The 17928-nt window shown below is 36.3% G+C and overlaps 1 protein-coding gene across 9 annotated transcripts in view; it reads right to left on the bottom strand.

Annotated features, from left to right (window-relative positions):
* SNAP91 (synaptosome associated protein 91) overlaps positions 1–17928 on the bottom strand; it is a 160018-nt gene that overhangs the window by 116990 nt on the left and 25100 nt on the right. For all 9 annotated transcript variants that reach the window (XM_027856580.1, XM_027856632.1, XM_027856624.1 and 6 more), the window contains exons 3-5: positions 4335–4477; positions 3036–3111; positions 2572–2674 (exon numbers count right to left, since the gene is read on the bottom strand). In XM_027856580.1, coding sequence (XP_027712381.1) covers positions 2572–2674; positions 3036–3111; positions 4335–4477 — 322 coding nt within the window. The remainder of the gene's footprint in view (positions 1–2571; positions 2675–3035; positions 3112–4334; positions 4478–17928) is intronic.

Consider the following 17928-nt stretch of genomic DNA (forward strand, 5'->3'; position numbering starts at 1 on the left):
GTGTTTCATTGGTGGAAGAAAGTCTAGTGGTATAAAAGTCAATAAAACCTATTTCTAAAAAATAAATAATGGGGAAGAGATGGAAAGATAGAAATTATGTTTAGAGAAGAGAATTTAAGAATTCAAAATCATGGAGTTCAAATAGTTTTGGGTATTCATGAAGTCTAAAGTATGACCATTCCCTATGAGAAGCTAAGGTAGAATTGGGATATAGGTTTCAGAAGTTATAAAGGTTAATGGCCTGGGAAGATTGGGTGTTTGAAGGAACTTAAATATTGACATTTGCAAGGGCAAAGGCAAGAGCTGGGATGGAAGAATATGGGCCAGGTACTCAAAGGAAAAAAGAAAAATATCTGGAGGCATGAGTGTAATAAGGATCTGGATAGTGTATTATAGACAGATGGAGTGAACCTCAAAATAAAGAGAAATCATTGCATGATGGCAGCATAAGAAGGTTCTGGAAGTGGTAGCAGACAGCAAGAAACACTCCTCCTCCAAGCCAAGTGTGGGTGGGGCATGACAAAATAAGCAATGAGAATGGTTTTCTGTAGAAAGCTGAATTTCCATGAGCATAATAAAATGAAAAGAATGAGAGATGAAAGGACATTTGGTTCTGATGGAGCAGACATTTTAGAGGACAAAGTGGAAGGAAAAGGAAGAAGAGGAAATGGGTGGATAGGGTAGGTCTAAGCTGAATGGCGGTGTGATCTGGAGTGGAGTAGGGACTAAAAGGTTTTCGCCTTGGTAAACTGTGATAGTCACAGGGATTGAGGGGAATCAGACAGTGGGAGTTTGTTAATCATTGGGGAAGGTGAAAGCAGTTGTTCAGGGAAATGAAGATGATCAGAAGAAAGGATGGCGAGGGGCAGTTTGGTGGCACAGTGGATAGAGCACTGGCTCTGAGGTCAGGAGGACCTGAGTTCAAATCCGGCCTCAGACACTTGATACTTACTAGCTATGTGACTCTGGGTAAGTCACTTAACTCCAACTGCCTCGCTAAAAAAAAAAAAAAAAGAAAACCACACACAAAAAAAAAAGGATGGCGAGGTCAATCACTCTTCTGTCACAAACTCTGAGAGGGGCTGGTACCAGGGCAAGAAGGGACAATGGTAAAGGTGTCTAGGAGGATCATGTGTTATAGAAGGTCCCTAGGCCTAGGCAGCCTGTAGCTACTTCTCTCAATCCTCTACTCCCACCCCAGTCTTAGGGGAGGCCTACATTTATGGCTGAGAACAGGGCATTGGTGTTGGCAGTGGTGGCAGTGGCATCTACTCTTTCCTTAACAGAACATGATAACAGCATTAGTCAATGTCTGGTGACAGAGAGTAGAAGAGGTACTGCTTATGCCTATGCTAAGGAGGCCAGGGGGATTTTATGTTGAAGAGATCTACGACCACAAGCTAGGGACCCTGCTGCCCAAGGTCTGGGGGTGAGGGAAAATAGAATGAGGTGCTAAAGAAATGGCATATAGCATTATCTCATCCCTCTTCAGTTGGGATGTGCAAACCTTGGCTGACATGCTTCCCTCTGTGTGGACATAGCAATGACTGATCACCTCAGGCTAAGGCATTCAAAGCTGATTTGTAACTAAACACACAACTCACAAAGCTAATAAATGCCAGGGCAGGAATTCAAACCCAGGTCCTTCAGACTGTTAAGTCTAGTGCTCTTATTCCCACACCTCATAGCCTTTACAACTTGTTACAAAATAACCTGCCACAGAGAACTCCCTGGTTGCCTGCTCTCAGCAACGCCCAGGGCAGGATGGGGAATTTGCAGCCTCAAGGCCACATGTGGTCCTCTAGGTCCTCAAGTGTGGAGTCTTGACTGAATCCAAACAATGTGAAGTTTGGATTCAGTCCAAGGACTGCACTTGAGGACCTAGAGGGCCACATGTGGCCTTGAGGCTACAGGTTCCTTACCCCTGGTCCAGGGATTTCGGGGGAAACATTGGGCTTCTTGAAGGCAGGACTTCAAGGGAAGCAGCAGTCCACTCTAGAGTGGATTCACAGGATTAGAGCCAAGAAGAACGTTGCAGGGCTTCTCATCTAACCCCATGGGAAGGGAGCACTGTTGGCCAGCTCAGGAAAATGGGGAAAACCAGTTCAAAGTCCTCAGGGTCTTGGAAAATAACATCATGTTTAATATCTATAATCTAAAAGTCACCTCCACTTAAAATGTATGTTGCTTTATTTCCTCTCAATAAAAGATTATAAAAGTATTATCGTATTTAGCATTGATTTAGATTGGTGGGTGTAGAGGAAACATTTAAACATAATTACCTAAATTGTTACTTCCTGATACAACTTCTAATAGCAAACTTGACTTTGGGGCATTAAAATACAAAGATGTGTTAAAAATAATAATTAACCCAATATTAACCCTCATAGCACCACTTACAGCAAGAACGTTCCCCCCAGAGGAATTTCAAATGTTCAAATATTAGCTGCTGTTTCTTTTCAAGCTTCTTAGCGACTCTATAATAAATTTCTTAACTGATGGATGAGTGGAAACCAAGAACGCTTCATTTCCTCAGTATGCTAAAATAGAAATATGAAATGCAAATCATACCCCTTCTTCACTCTGGCAAAGTCAAAGGCCATTTGTCTGTAGGAGAAAGCCTTTTCATTCAAGTATCTACTATAACGTCTTATAAAGGTAGACATATCATAACCTGTAAAAAAAAAAACAACAAAAATTTATTTCATAGGAAACCTTTAACTGTAATTTTGTTTACTAAGATAGAAACTATATTACCCAACTGTAGTTAAATGCTTCATGTGAAGTATTGTGAAGAATGAAAATGTAATCACGGATTTTTTCAAAAAGTATTTTCCCCCAAAAGAGGAAATTATCTTTCTAGAGATCTAAACCATTATTCTACTTAATGATGCAGAAGGATATCATCTTAGGAGTCAAAAATAAGCCAATTTGGGGTCAAAATTAGTGCCAAGAGCTATAAACATCCAGACCCAAGTTTGATCATAACTCTTTACTTATAAATCTCAAGTAATATATTACAAATATATCCTTACCATGAGATCCACTCTTGTCCAAAAAATTGCTGAGATTGAATAATGTATTTCTAGAGGCCAAATACTGAATAAATCTCTGAAAAACAAAATCATAATTAGATGATCTGTTTATTTGAAGCTTGAGTGAAACTGAGCTGTCATTCCTCTAAGCATACTCTTCATAAGCATTGTCACAGACACGGAAAGACAGTGTTCCTTACACTTGAAATGTTCTTTTTATTCCAGTCCCTCACCCCCAAATCCCACTATTATCTCTTGTCAAAATCTTACCCCTTCCCTTCAAAGACTAGTTTAAAATCTTTTCCCAGAAATCTTTCCTGATCTATCTAGCTAAAACTAATTTTTATTTTGCCAGGTCTCCCAAAGCACTTTGTTTTAGCCTCTAATTGCACTTATCTCTCAATTATTTTAATAGTCATTTATGAATATGCCTAACTTTCCCTATTAAATGTTAAATCTTTTATTTTATTTTTATTTTTAGACAACTGGGGTTAAGTGACTTGCCCAGGGTCACACAGCTAGTAAGTGTCAAGTGTTTGGTCTGAGGTCGGATTTGAACTCAGGTCCTCCTGACTTCAGGGCCGGTGCTCTATCCACTGCGCCACCTAGCTGCCCCAAATGTTAAATCTTTGAGGGCAAGAAATTTGTCATATTCATTTATATATACACAAAGCAACAGCACATTCACATCCTGCCCTACCAAATATATTTAGCATGGTTCTTTATATAGAACATGTACTTCATGTTTTGAATTGAATTCAATTACAACTGAACCAAATTTCAATTTATTACCTAGCATTTGAAATAGTGTTCCTAATGATATTTAAATACATTTAAAACAAAGGAAAATATTTAACTTAGAATTTTTCTTTGGAAAAATGGCTATATGAAGATCCAACAATTACATTCAAAACCTGATACAGTTTTTCTCTTTATCTTCTAATATCCAAATCCTAACAACCTTGAGTCACCACCTAAAATTTTTTCCCACAAAGGCATGTAAATATTATACAAATAATGACATGGGTGTAACACTAAGGAAAACCTAAGAGATAACAACCATCCTTATCTTATCAGTGGCCACTTAGTGTGCATTTCGCTATCCTCCAAGAACAGATAAAAGCAATCTCTCCAAGAACAGATAAAAATAAGTACATAAAAAAGAGAGGAGGGGATGAGAAATGGCTCTTTAGCATCTATTAATTACTAAACAAATTTAGTTGCAATATTCCTGTTAACCTTCCCTCCTATTAAAAACAAAACAAAACAAAACACTAAACTGAGAAAACTATAGCTTACCTCATTACCGTGGACCATTAGATGGTGTGTTGTCACTAAGGCTTTGAATACAACCACCCAGCTACTATTTGTTGCTCTTTCAAAAAGTGTGTCAGCCATCTGAGGGATATTAACATTTGTCTCATTGGTAGCCTGAATCAAATCTATAAAAATCAAGAGATACAGTGTTAATTATATCTTTACTGTTACCTACTTTAACTTTTATAAATCAAAAGCATGCCTCTTGGAAAACAGGTTTCATAATTCCTTTGACACTAACTAATAATAAAGTAGGCTCATGAAGCCTTTTTTTTTTAAATAAGAGGTTTTCACAGAACTTTATATAGCAAATATACATGCACAAACATATAGCTTACCTTCTAAACATAATGTATTTAATTTATTCATGAGTTTTGCTCTTGCTGTTAATTCAATATTTCCTTTTACTTTTTCTTACTCATATCTTTGTTCTATGATTTAGATAATAAATGCCAACAGTCTTGGGATTTATGTTAATTTTCAATATTCAGATGATTCCATTAATATGTTAGCATTCTCTTCTTAACTTCTTTGACGGCAATATACAAATGTACTTATTAAAAAGGTACTTTACATTCTTCACAAAAAAGTTGAAAACAAACTTCATTCTGCTCCTAAGTGGAACAGCAGTATCAGCTGCTGAAATGCATGCTACCAACATCCTTGAGAACATCCCCTGTTAAAGTAAGCAAGAGTGATACGAGAGCCAGGTAGAACACGAATTCCGTCAAGACCTCATATGTAGGCTTGGATCCAAGATCTGACAGAATAATATGGAGGGTTTAAATTATTGTAATCTAACCTGCTAATCCTTATAAAGCCCTGCATACCTTTATTTTAGTGAAAAATATCAAACATTAAACTTCCTTAGGATTTTGCCATTGAATATATTACTAATATGCTTTCAAGTGCATAGTAGTTGCCTGGTCAATTTAGGCAGTAGCTTTTAGCATATGATTTTTACATGATATGTATGATGAAACTTTCAACATATACCTGACATGAATATGTGGAGTAAGACTACACTATAGTGAGACTTCACTGGATTCAACATCTTCAGCACTGATACCAACCTGACCTACTACTATTAACTCTCTTATGGGGAAAAAAAAGATTTGAGAAATCCCCAGGAGGCACCCAATCCCTTAAACCAGGGCTTCTTAAATTTTTTCCACTGGCAACTGCTTTTCATGTTTCAGCAGCATTTGTTGGTGTGTAGCGTGAGGGCATGTGCAGTGCAAAATACACACGCTGTGTGTTCAGAACCAAGGCTGAAGTGAAGTTGCATGATGCAACATGCGTAAGCACTGCCAGAAACACTTTGGATTCATTATGTGTTTGATTTTTAATTAATTTTTGGTCGTGTGTTCAGAAATCTTTTACTGTTGCCAAATATGGGGTTGTGACCCACAATTTAAGAAGCACTGCAAACTATCCTGATGTGCTAGATGAAACCTGCTAAGGCAGGCTAATATTGCATTGGAAGAGTAACCCATATGCAATTTCATTGATTTAGGAGGGTCCCATAGGAAGAAACTATAACAGACTTTCTTGCTCCTATCACCAACACATTTCAGAATCTCTTAGTGGTCAAAAATTCTCTGTTCTAAGCACTCAGCCTAGAAGGTAATCATATTCAGAGGAGCTTTCATCTACAACAGCTAGTTTTCTGCCATTTCTGTCATGCTATACAACTCTGAGTAGATACCCCTTGGCTTAAGTAAAGCATATCCCACAATGCTATCCAACATTTCTAAAATATCAGGACCAAAATTCTCACTCAATTGCTAGACCTTCATCAGGTTAAAACATATTACCTTAATTTTTAAAATTTGTAGTCCTTCTACTCCATAAGCAGTTGAATACTATACTTGTTCTTTCCAATAAATTCCATTACTATAACACAGACAATTGAATGCCATAAAATATCACTTTACTTTTATTTATGGTCTGTTGCTATTCACAGTCACCTTCTTAAAAGAATGCTTCTTAGAAAATGAAGAATGTAAGGAAAACATACAGATTATCTAGTTAACATCCTCATTTTGCCAAAACAAACAAAAGCCCACCAAACCTCAAACCTAGAGAGAGGATAAGTGACTTGCCCAAGGTGACACAGTTGGTTAGTAGCAGCCCTATGCCTACAACCCGGATGTCTTTCCTTTTATGTCATCTGACTCAACTGAATGGTAATCTTGACTCTCACAACATATACAGTAAGTAGTCATCTAGTTTCTGATTAAACATTTCCAGAGATAGGGAATCCCTTCAATTTCAAGTTTGCTCATTCCATTCTGGGATAGTTCCAACTGCTAAATGTTTTATTCTTATGTCAAGCTGAAATCTCCCCAACTTCCACTCATCTTTCATAGTTCTGCCCTCTGGGAACAAGCAGAACAAATCTAACTCCTTTTTCACTGCCCTTCAAATATCTGAAGAAGCTATCATGTATGCCTCTAAGTTTTTTCTTCCCCAGGATAATCACTATTAGCGGCTTCAAATGGTGCTGATATAGCTAGCGGTGGTCTCCCTATCTTGGTCACCCTTCTCTGGAGTTGCTCCAATTCATCACTGTCTTTCCTAAAATCTGGCCTTTACAACTGAACACAGTACTCCAGGTATTGTCTGATCAAAGCAAAGTACATTGGAATTATTAGTACCCTTACTATTTGAACTATTTTGTAGGACGCTGCATTCTGCATTCATATTCATGTCAATTTAGAGTATAGTGATATAGTATTATATGACTCTAGATCTAGGCCAGTAATTAACAATTGTTAACCAAAAAAGCCAAATGACTAAAGACACTGTGTAGAGTTTAATATACTAAAATATGCTAATCCATAAATTAAAGACTTTAGTAGTCACATACAAAAGAACCACATACAGCTCTGAATACTGCTGTTTTGTGTTTTTTTTAAATTATAATTTTAACAAGTTATTAAAATATACAAAGCTATTTCATTTTATGAAAAGAGGCAACACACTATTTTAAATATGGGTTTCAACTAGGCGTACATAAGAGTCTCTACCCATAAACTACCAAAAGATTATATGTGAACCACAACAGCAGCTTTATTCTGCATTTCAATTTCTTTGTATGTAGTATCCTCACATTTACCAAAGACAGGCTGAGACTTTAAAAAAACTCACCATAGCTTATACTTTCTTTTGCTCAATTTTTCGAAATTGACTATGTGCTAAATTCTCATAATTAAGGATAAACATGGTGTAGTAGGATATGGAGTTGAGAGAAATTACATCTGACACTTATTAGCCTGTATGACTTAGGACATGTCCCAACTTCTCAAAGTCTCAGTTTCATCATTTTAAAATGGAGATAATACCAATAGTATTACCTCAAACTGTTGTGGAAATAAATGAGAATTATGCAAAGTACTTTATAAACCTTAAAGTGCTATATAGATTTCAGTCATTATTTATATTTATTCTTATAAATATTTGGTAAATAAGCCCCCCCACCTTCCTTGAGTGTTGAGAAATTAGTTCTGAAAAGAGGTTTAATTCCTAACAAGAGCTTCAAGTTTCTAGAAATACAGAGGTGCTCTCCAGTCATTCATATAATCTAATAGTTAAAAAGGAATTTCAGAGGGTATCTAATATGTAACATCAAATGGAAACTCTTATGTAATATTAGTCAATAGATAAGCATTTATTAAGCACCTATTATGTGCCAGGCACCACCAGAGGTACTAAGAGTATAAATGCAAAGTATGAAACTATTCCTATTCTGAAGGAGCTTACATTCTAACAGTCTATGTCTACAGATATAGATAAATGGCTACGTATATAGACTTATGTTGTTACTGTTCAGTCTTTTCAGTCATGTCCGATTAACACTTTGTGACCCCATTTGGGGTTTTCTTGGCAGAGATATTGGAGTGATTTTCCATTTTTCTTCTCCAGCTCATTTTACAGATGAGGAAACTGAGGCAAACAGGGTTAAGTGACTTACCCAGAGTCACATATCTAGTAAGTGTCTGAGGGTAGATTTGAACTCAGGGAGACGAGTTTTCCTGATTCCAGGCCTGGCACTCTGTCCATTGTGCCACCTAGCTGCTCAGACAGATAGATGGCTATAGATGTACAGAAGGCAGTCAAATAGAAGGTAGTGGGGTGGGGGTGAGAGAATACTAGCAATTGGTGGAATCAGGTAAGGCTTCATACGTAAGGAAGTGCTTGACTTGTGCCTTAGAAAGAGGGGTTCTTTGAGTTGCAAGGGAGGAGGGAATTCATTCCAGGCACAGGGTATATCTAGCGCAAAGGCACAGAAATCAGAAACAGAATGACATATATATATATGGAACAGAGAATGCCAGTTTGGCTGGATTACAATGTGGAAGGGAGAATAGAGTACGAAAAGGTTGGTAAGATAGATGGGGGTCACAACTTGAAGGGCTTTAAAAACTAAACAGAGAAGTTTATATTTTATCCTAGAGACAGTAGCCAGTTACTGGAGTTTACTGAGTAGGGGAGCGGTCAGATCTAGAAAATCACATTGGCACTTCCACTGTGTGGAAGATGGATTAGAGAGGGAAAGACTTAAAGATGGTAGACAGATTCAAAAGCTATCGCAATATCTATAATATCCCCTAAAGATATCCATCGAGTCTTTGCCTAAAGATTTTCACACAGACCTTTACAAAGCAATCCATTTCTCAGGCTACCCAAACTCCACATAAATCAATTCTTCTGGGAGCACTCTAGGCACTCTCTCCACCTACACAAATAGTCTGTTTGTCCCTGAGCAACCCACTCCCTTGCCCCTTTATCTTATTGAAGAATTTGCTCTACCAAGAATCCTGCCTTCACTCTTAAAGAGTGCTGCTGAATGAATGAAACTAGAGAAAAATCACAAAAATGTATTGACTGGGTCCACCACAAATATATGTTACATAATTTTAACTGGGCTTTTACTGCAGCAAGGCAGTCCTTTTATGCCTGCCTAATTGACTCACTATCCTACTCACTACAATGGCTTTTTCCTTCCAAACCTTTCATTCTTTCACAATCAGCCCATGGCCCCCTACTCCTACCCCACCCTCTCAGCTGAGAACATTTCCTCACAATTCACTGAAGAAATTGAGGCCATTCTTTTTTTTTTCCCCTCCTCATCTCACGGTACTAACCCTTCTCACACTTTCTTCCTTTACTCCTGTATCACATGCCCTTCACTTTGCCAATGCAAATGCCTCTACATGCACAAAGAATCCTATTCTATTCAATCTGCTCCAGCAAATTGCTCTATTATCTCTGCTATCACTAATCATCAATCTCTTCCTGTCTACTGGCTGCTTCCTTACTACATATGGAATAATATGGAGACATATCCATGTCTCCTTCATCCTCAAAAACTTCTCACAATCTAATGTTCCTTGCTAGCTACTGTCCTATATCTCTACTCCATTTACTGGCTAAACTCCTTGAGAAGGCTGTGTACATTCAGTCCCTCCACTTCCTTTCCTCTCACTTTCTTCTTAATTCTCTATAGTCTAACTTCTGATACCATCATTCAAATGAAACATCTCTCTCTAAAGTTACTAATGATATCTTAATTGTCAAATCTTGGCCTTTCCTCAATCCTCATCTTTCTTGACCTCTCTTCAGCCTGTGACACTGCTGATGGCCCTCTTCTCTCTAGATTTATAGGACACACTTCTCCTGGTTCTCCTTCTTCCTTCTCAGTTTCCTTTGCTGGATCTTCCTCGAGATCATGCTCATTAACTGCGGGTGTCCCCCAAGGCTCTGTCCTGGTCCTGCTTCTCTTCTCCCAATATACCAAGTTTCCATTATATGAGAAGGGACGAATATATCAAAATGGAACAGAGAAGTTCAGAGAAAATAATGGAATAGATTTTAATGAGTTGGCTACCAATTATGTCTTTAATCAGTAAATCCAATGACTTCATCGCATTCCCAGTCTTGACCTCTCTGTTTTACTAGAGACTGCTGAGCACTCCACCTACCTGACTAACCATTCCTTTACAGTATCCTTTTACAGGATCATCATATTTGTTCTGCTTCTTTTGCATTGATGTACCCCAAGGCACTGTCCTATGCCCTCTTATCTCTTGATTATCTCATTAGTTCCCATAAATTCAATTATCTTTATGCGGATAAATCCCAAATATACAGATTCCAGATTGCGTATCTCTGCTAAATTCCATTCCCACATTATGAAATGTATGCTGTATATCTCTATCTGGATGTCCTTTGAGTATCAATATATCTAAAACAGAATTTATTAGCTTTTTAAAACAAATCATCTTTTTTTTCCCATAACTTCCATATTTCTGTTGAAAGGACCACCATCCTTCCAATCATCTAGGTTTGCAACAGCCAGGTCTACTTGAATGAATCAATTTAAGCACTTATTAAGTGTCGATTGTACACCAGACACTGCACTATTACAGACACAAATTTTAAAAAATGAAACAACCCCTACTCTCAAGGAGCTTACATTCTATCCTTGACTTTCATTATACCTCACTCTTCCATTGCTGATCATTTATTAAGACTTGTTAATTATACCTCCACAACATATCTCACTTCCATCCTCTTTTTTCTATTCATGCATCTAGTATCTAAGGTCAGGCCTCTATATTTTGTCATCTGGACTACTACAGTAGTTTTTTAATTATTTCTAGTCTCTCCCATCTCCAACCCATTCTCTATACACTCAAGAAGCTTCAATAGTGCCCTACTACCTCTAAGAAGTACTTCATTTATTATTGTTAGTATTATTGAGCAGTTCTATAGTACATCCAAAATAATACAAATTCAATATATTGTGGTTTCTTTTTACCACTTTTGGCTTAAATGATAATGTACTTCCTCTTACAGCACTTCACTTGAAGGACTAAAAAAGAAATCCAGAACAGGAAGCTCAAAGGAGGCTAAATAGAAAAACTCTAGGCAGCTTTTTATGTACTAATGAGACAGTGAATTCCATCTAGCTTTCTACAGTCTTCTCTGTCTATACGAATCTCGTGTCTGCCTTCTTTTGGTTACTGGTAATTTATCTCCATGTTACGGTTTAAAATATACAAAGGAATATAACCTGTCATATCTGATTAAAATAACACCAATTTTTTAAACCTTTCTAACTCAGGACTATTTTCAATGAAAGACATGGTCTAGGCTCTTATGGAATTTAGAGTCTAACAGATGAATCAATACAGATTATAATACACAAATAAATAATGTTTTATTAGGTCCAGAGCAAGAGGGTAATACAAGTCTTTTCCAAAAATCTCATTATATGATTTTTGTCACTGTAGGCTCCAGTTATGTCAAGAGGTAAAATTTCCACAAAATTCTCAAAGCAAAATTAAATTTTAATTCACAAATTTTTGGATTACTTAACAAAACACTTCAGGAAGATCCACTTTACATTGGTTACTTTGTGTGCTTTCTAAACACTAGGTGTCGCTAAAGGTTAGGCTCATGGTCTGATGCAGCCTATTGAAAAGGCTCAGGTTTGTAGTACTTCTGTTCTTTGGAGTGTAATTATAAAATATATGAATGGTTTGTGATTTTGCCCTCAGAGAAAGAAAAGCCTTTAACAATGGGCTGGGAAGGTGGGGTTGGCTTCACAGCCCTTTGGTGGTAAAGGTCTTTCTCTGCTGTATGGCTTCCAAAGCTGCCCTCTACCCTTACGCCACATAGTAACACAGAAATGAAAAGGAGACGGTCAATCACAAGCGTTTAAGAGAAATAAGATTAAATCAGTCAAATACAGTCTTTAATGGATATTAGCTGCATTCAGTTGAAGTAAAACAGTAAAAGGAGATAGGGACCCCTCAGTTCCAGGACATTCCCTGTAACTAGTTTTTATCCTCAGCACTCCATCCACTTAAGCCAATGCTTATTTCAAATATACAAATATATAGAAAGATGGATAGATAGAGATCTAGAGATATAGACATACACACATATGTACATATGAATGTGTGTGTGTGCACGCGCGTGCATGTGTGTGTGTGTATGTGCGTGTGTGTGTATGTGTGTGTGTGTGTGTGTGTGTGTGTGTGTGTGTGTGTGCATTATACCTTACGGCTTGCGCCTTTAACTTTCTTTTCTATAATCTCCCCATGGTTATAGATTTGAAGGAGGAGGAATTACCAGTGTCACCACCACTGCTGTTGGGACACTACTGACCCTCATAGCTGGGAGAAGGGCCACTATCACACCCCTTTTGGTGTGTCCTCTTCTTTTTTTTTTTCATGGGCTCTCTTCCTAGTCAGGAGATAACTAAAAAACTACAAATCCCAGAAGCCTATTCAGATCCAGACCATTCTCTGTTTCCTGCCCCTCTCCCACAGCAGACATGAATACATCATATACATATCCTTATACATACACTTGTCTCCCCAATAGAATGTAAGCTCTTTGAAGGCAAGACTTTTCATTTTTTCCTTTGTGCCATTTTCCATTTATCCCCTGGTGCTTTGTAAAGTGCCTAGCACTTAGATGCTTAATAAATGTTTATTGTATGACTAATGAGGTAGTGTCATAAAAGTAAATAAGGTATTGCTATATAATCTGAATCCTCTCCTATGTTCTGCTGTGTACATGACATGTTTTTTTCTTATGTTTCTTTTTCTTTTCTTATCATGTATTTAAGTTTTAGTATTTGTCTAAAATAAAAAAGATAAAAAGTAATAAAAAATAAAAGAGAGGAAATTAAATTGGCAAAATGAAAATGAACAAGATGAACATAAAACCAACAGTAAGGCAACAATCAGAATTTACTAAACAAAATTATATACCAACAAAATTTATAATTTAAAGGATATAGATGATTATCAATAAAAAATATCAAAATTATCCAAATAAGAAATAGAAATTGCCATCTTGTTGAAAAGAAAAAAACAGTAAAAGAAGAGGGGAAACTTTTTAGTCCAGATGAATCAAAAAGCAAATTCTATCAAATGTTTAAATACAAATTAATAACAAAGTTCCAATAGGTATTCTCCATAATAAAGAAAGCACTCTACATCAATTTGTTTTGAGACAAATATAGTCCTGATACCCAAACCAAGGCGACATAAAACAAAGAAAGAAGTATAAAAAATATTACCAATGAATACTCCTGAAAACATTTTAGCAAACAGGCTGCATTATCATATCCAAAAATTATTCATTAAAGTCCATGTTAGATGGGTTGTGAAAAGATAAGCACACTAATAATACACTGTTGGTGGAGATATTAATTAATACAAATGTTTTGGAAAACAATTTGGAATTATATGACTTACTAGACTGTTGAAACTTTTTGATTTCATTACGGGGCATATACTCAAAAGAAGTCAATAGCAGAGCAGAAATAGATTAGATAGATATACATATACACACATATGTATATGTGTGTATATATATTAAATAGATATATAAAATATATATATGTATATGTATATCTGTGCATTTTAATGCACAACAGTTTTTACAACAGTCTCCTGGGAGAGGGAGATATTGTGGAACAAATAAGCAGAGTTAAAACAAATCCATGAAGTGGCCATGTTCAATAATGTATGTTTCTATGTCTTGTATTCATCACCTTCCAAAAAGTCCTCTAGAGACATGGTTGATCGTGGTTTTGATTAGAGTTTTTAAACCTATCTTTTTTTTAAAAAAAATAATGTTATTGTCTCTGTATAAACTCTTCTATTGGTTCTCACTTCACTCAGCATCAGTTCACACTACCTAGGATTCCTTAAAAGTCTTTTTTTTTTTTTTACCATTTCTTCTGGCATGTTTATATCCCCTTATATTTATATGTTTGTTCTGTTGTTCACCCACTGTCTAAGAGGTACTCTAAGTCAGTGGTATCAAACTCAGATATAAACAGGGACCACTAATCCCTACATAAGGATCTCTGTAGGCAGCATATTGACTTAGTTTTAAAATGTAATGTTATTTACATTTTTTTGAATTTTTATTTTGTTAAATATTTCCCAATTATATTTTAACCTGGTTCAGCCCACTCAGGAATGTTGGGCTGATCTAAGTCATCCCCTTTAGGTTCATTCTTTTCTTCTCCCTCTCCCCAATTCTTGCAGAATCAGGAAGTTTGTGTTACTCGTTATTATTTCCTCCCAGTCATCATGCTCCCTAGTAGTCCCATTTATTTCCGTATTAAGTATGATATATTTCCATACATCATATTTTGTGTGTGTTCCACCCTTATTCATCCATTTCAAGATAAGAGACTAGGGGTCATTTGATGCCTCATTCTCCCCACTCCTTTTTCCTGGTTTGTATTTTCATCTTAGGTACTCCAATTATGAGAAACACCAAGTTCCAACTCCTTCTTTCTCCTTTCTACACTACTGTACTTCTTCTTTTGCCCTCTCTCTCTTTTCACTCTTCAAATCTTCAAAATAGACCCCCATCTACTCCTCTATTTTTTCTTATATAACTCCCTTAATACCCTTTGAAGACTGATTCTGAAGAGACTCTTGTTTCTTCTTATATTAGCATGTTAGCCCTACATATCAACATATAGCTTCTTCTAAGTGCTCAAATAAATTTATCTTTCCAAGTTTCTTTGGACTCTTGTGTTTATATTTCAAAGTTCCTATTTGGCTTTGTCTTTTCATAATGACTACTTGAAAAAAAACTTCTATTAAAATCTTCTATTTTCCCCCACTGGATTATGCTGACCTTTGCAAGACAAATTTTTTTGATCATAAGCCCTTCTCTTTTGTCTTTTAGAATCTTGTATTCTGAGATGTATTCTAGTTTTTTAGTAGAAGTTGCCTAGTCTTGTGTGATCCTGACTGCAATATCTTATTTTTTGAACTACTTCTTTCTGGTTGCTGGTAGGATTTTTTCTTTGATGTGGAAATTTTTATTTTGGCTGTGACATTCCTGGGACTTTTCCTTTGCAATTGTGATTGGCAGATTCTTTTGATCTTTACAATATTAGTATTTGTGTCCTAGAAATTAAAGAACATCTTCAATTCATCAATACATTAAGTGTCTGCTTACTATGCATATGCACACACATATATGCACACATGAACATTACACAATAGGGTAGGTATAACACTTGAGCCAAAAAAACTTTTTCCCAACTCTGGATAAAGATGGTGTGAGGAAAGAGAAAATAAGAAATGTGATTCAGTATTCTCTTTTGAACTGGAGTAGATAGAAATTATGGCATCATAATTTTTGGGAGAAGGATAAGAACTCTGAAGGGACATGTGAGCACTGAGTAGAATGAATGAAAATTGATCCCCTTCATATCTATACCTACTCTAACGAGTATCAACTCTATCAACTTTCTTATTTAAATTAAACTTCTCCTGCTACAGCTAAGTTCTTGCTCTGTCCTCAGCAGAAAATGACTGGTGACACCCCACCAACAACTCTTCATTCACATGAAAACTAGCCATAACACTTTCACATTACTATCAATATTTACCAGTTTCACTACTGTTTCAAAAAGAGTAAAAAGAACTATCTTAGTGAATAATGCTAAAAAAAACTTTTAGAAGAAAGAATCCCAGTTAAATCTAGGATCATTTATTAAGCACCTACTATGAGCAAGGCAAGTTCTCTTATTCAAAAAACAAGCCAAACAAAAAAAATCTACTCTTTCACTCAGTTCTTAATAGACTACTATTCATAGGCATAGAGTTCCCAGAGATAAAAGCAGAAATCTGTTTTATACAGCTTTTCTACCCAAAGCTTTCAAAGCAGATCCTAACTGCTTTAAAAAGCCTAAATAACAATTAACACATTCCTAAGCACTCTCACAATAAAGTAGTAAGACCATAAAGACTTCAAAAAAAAAAAGGCTGCATTTCTTTCTCATTTATACCAATTAGGTCTCCAGAAATTAGAACTGTAGAGTTCACTAGATCACATTAATTTTTTTTTTCCATCCATTCCACCACTATCTATGCATGAAACTTTAACCACATTAGTAACCATAGTATTGGTCATTCTAATTAGCTGTGTAATGTGAAAGTAATTGATCATTAAAATTCCAACTTTTTTTTTCATAGCTACTTCTCTTCTATCATTCCTGAGTCCTTAATTTTCTTCTTACCAAATAGCTCAAAGAAAAAGACTGGGGCATTGCCACATAGCACTGAAAAATAATTCAGTAATCTAAATATTTAAAAAGGGTCAGGGTCTAAACACTGCACAATGTTTATAGGACATTTAGCTACACATGTAAGGCAAAAGAAACCCCATACTACTCTCTCCGAACAAATCTATCATTATTCAGAAAATGTACTAGTTCCTTTAGAAAGTCTTAATTTAACTATATGAACTACAACTGACCAATATGCCTACTAAAAGGAGTAGATAGAGATCTAGCACCCCCCTCTCAGCTCAGTTGATTTGGTCACAGGATTACAATGACAGATGATGAGGTATAAATGTTGCAACAAGGTATTACTACCCAGTGATCCTTTTAGGAAGCTGGCACACTTTTATCTAATGGAATTAAAGGAACCCTAGTTACTGAAAGAGCAAATAAACTGGCCATGCCTCTGGAGGCTTTAAATAGCTAAGCCCTGGATACTCTATGCAGCTGGACAGTTGGGATCAGTCTAAGAGAGGCAGCAATCTGGAAAGAAACTAGCTCTTCATTTCTAAAGGGGATTGTCTCTGATTGCTAACTCTCTCAACCACCTCCACACTTTCCAACTTTATTGTGGATGGTATCCAGGACTTAAAGCCCCAGGGCACAGCCTATTTGCTTTTGTTCTTCCTAAGACCAGCCTCCCTTTAATTTTATCATAGAGACGTGTGCGGGTTTTCTAAAAGGATCAGATCTCTCGTTAATACCTTGTTACATCATTTATACTTCCTCATCTGGTATTATGTCATGTGACTACCTCACGGGGGGGGGGGTAAGAATCAAATTCCGCACACCCCTCCACACCTTAGACAACCTTCTCATCTATGTAAAGTCTTTATGATACTAATTTATACACAAAAACAAGCACATCATTGATGAGAATATAGTAAGAGACAAACAGACTTTTACAAGTGATATTCAACAATGGACCGCACATTAGCCATTTCTCAACTGACTGAAAGATGTAGAGAATATAAGATCTTACTGTGCCTGTTGTTAGATTATGAAAAATTATCTGATTCAACAGAACAAAAGACCAACTTGAAGGTACTCTTCTAATAAGGTGCCTCCATCAATTCATCAAAATTGCTCTTCACACTAGAAAGACCAGAATTTAAGAATACCTCTTGAAGGACTAAGCTGCACCAATTGACACAGTGGATTTTTTTTATCCATAAGGCAAAGAAAACAGAAATAGGATGAAAATTTTTATTTCCAAGTAAAATTACAATAGAATTTTTGCATAAATTGACTAGCCTGCTCTTTCCAGCGTTAAAGATATAACAAATAACTCCAATTGGCAACCCTCTCTCTAATTACAAATATAAAGCAAGGTACAAAACAGGGAGATGTATGTTACCTAAAGATTTTAGCCAATGTGATGGAAGAAATCCAGTTCAGAGTTCAATGTGATGAAGGCATTTCTGTGGATAGAAAAGTCCTTCATAAATTTCT

The sequence above is a fragment of the Vombatus ursinus genome, unplaced genomic scaffold (assembly GCF_900497805.2).
Source record: "Vombatus ursinus unplaced genomic scaffold, bare-nosed wombat genome assembly UNPS02000582.1, whole genome shotgun sequence".
Taxonomy (NCBI): Eukaryota; Metazoa; Chordata; class Mammalia; order Diprotodontia; family Vombatidae; genus Vombatus; species Vombatus ursinus.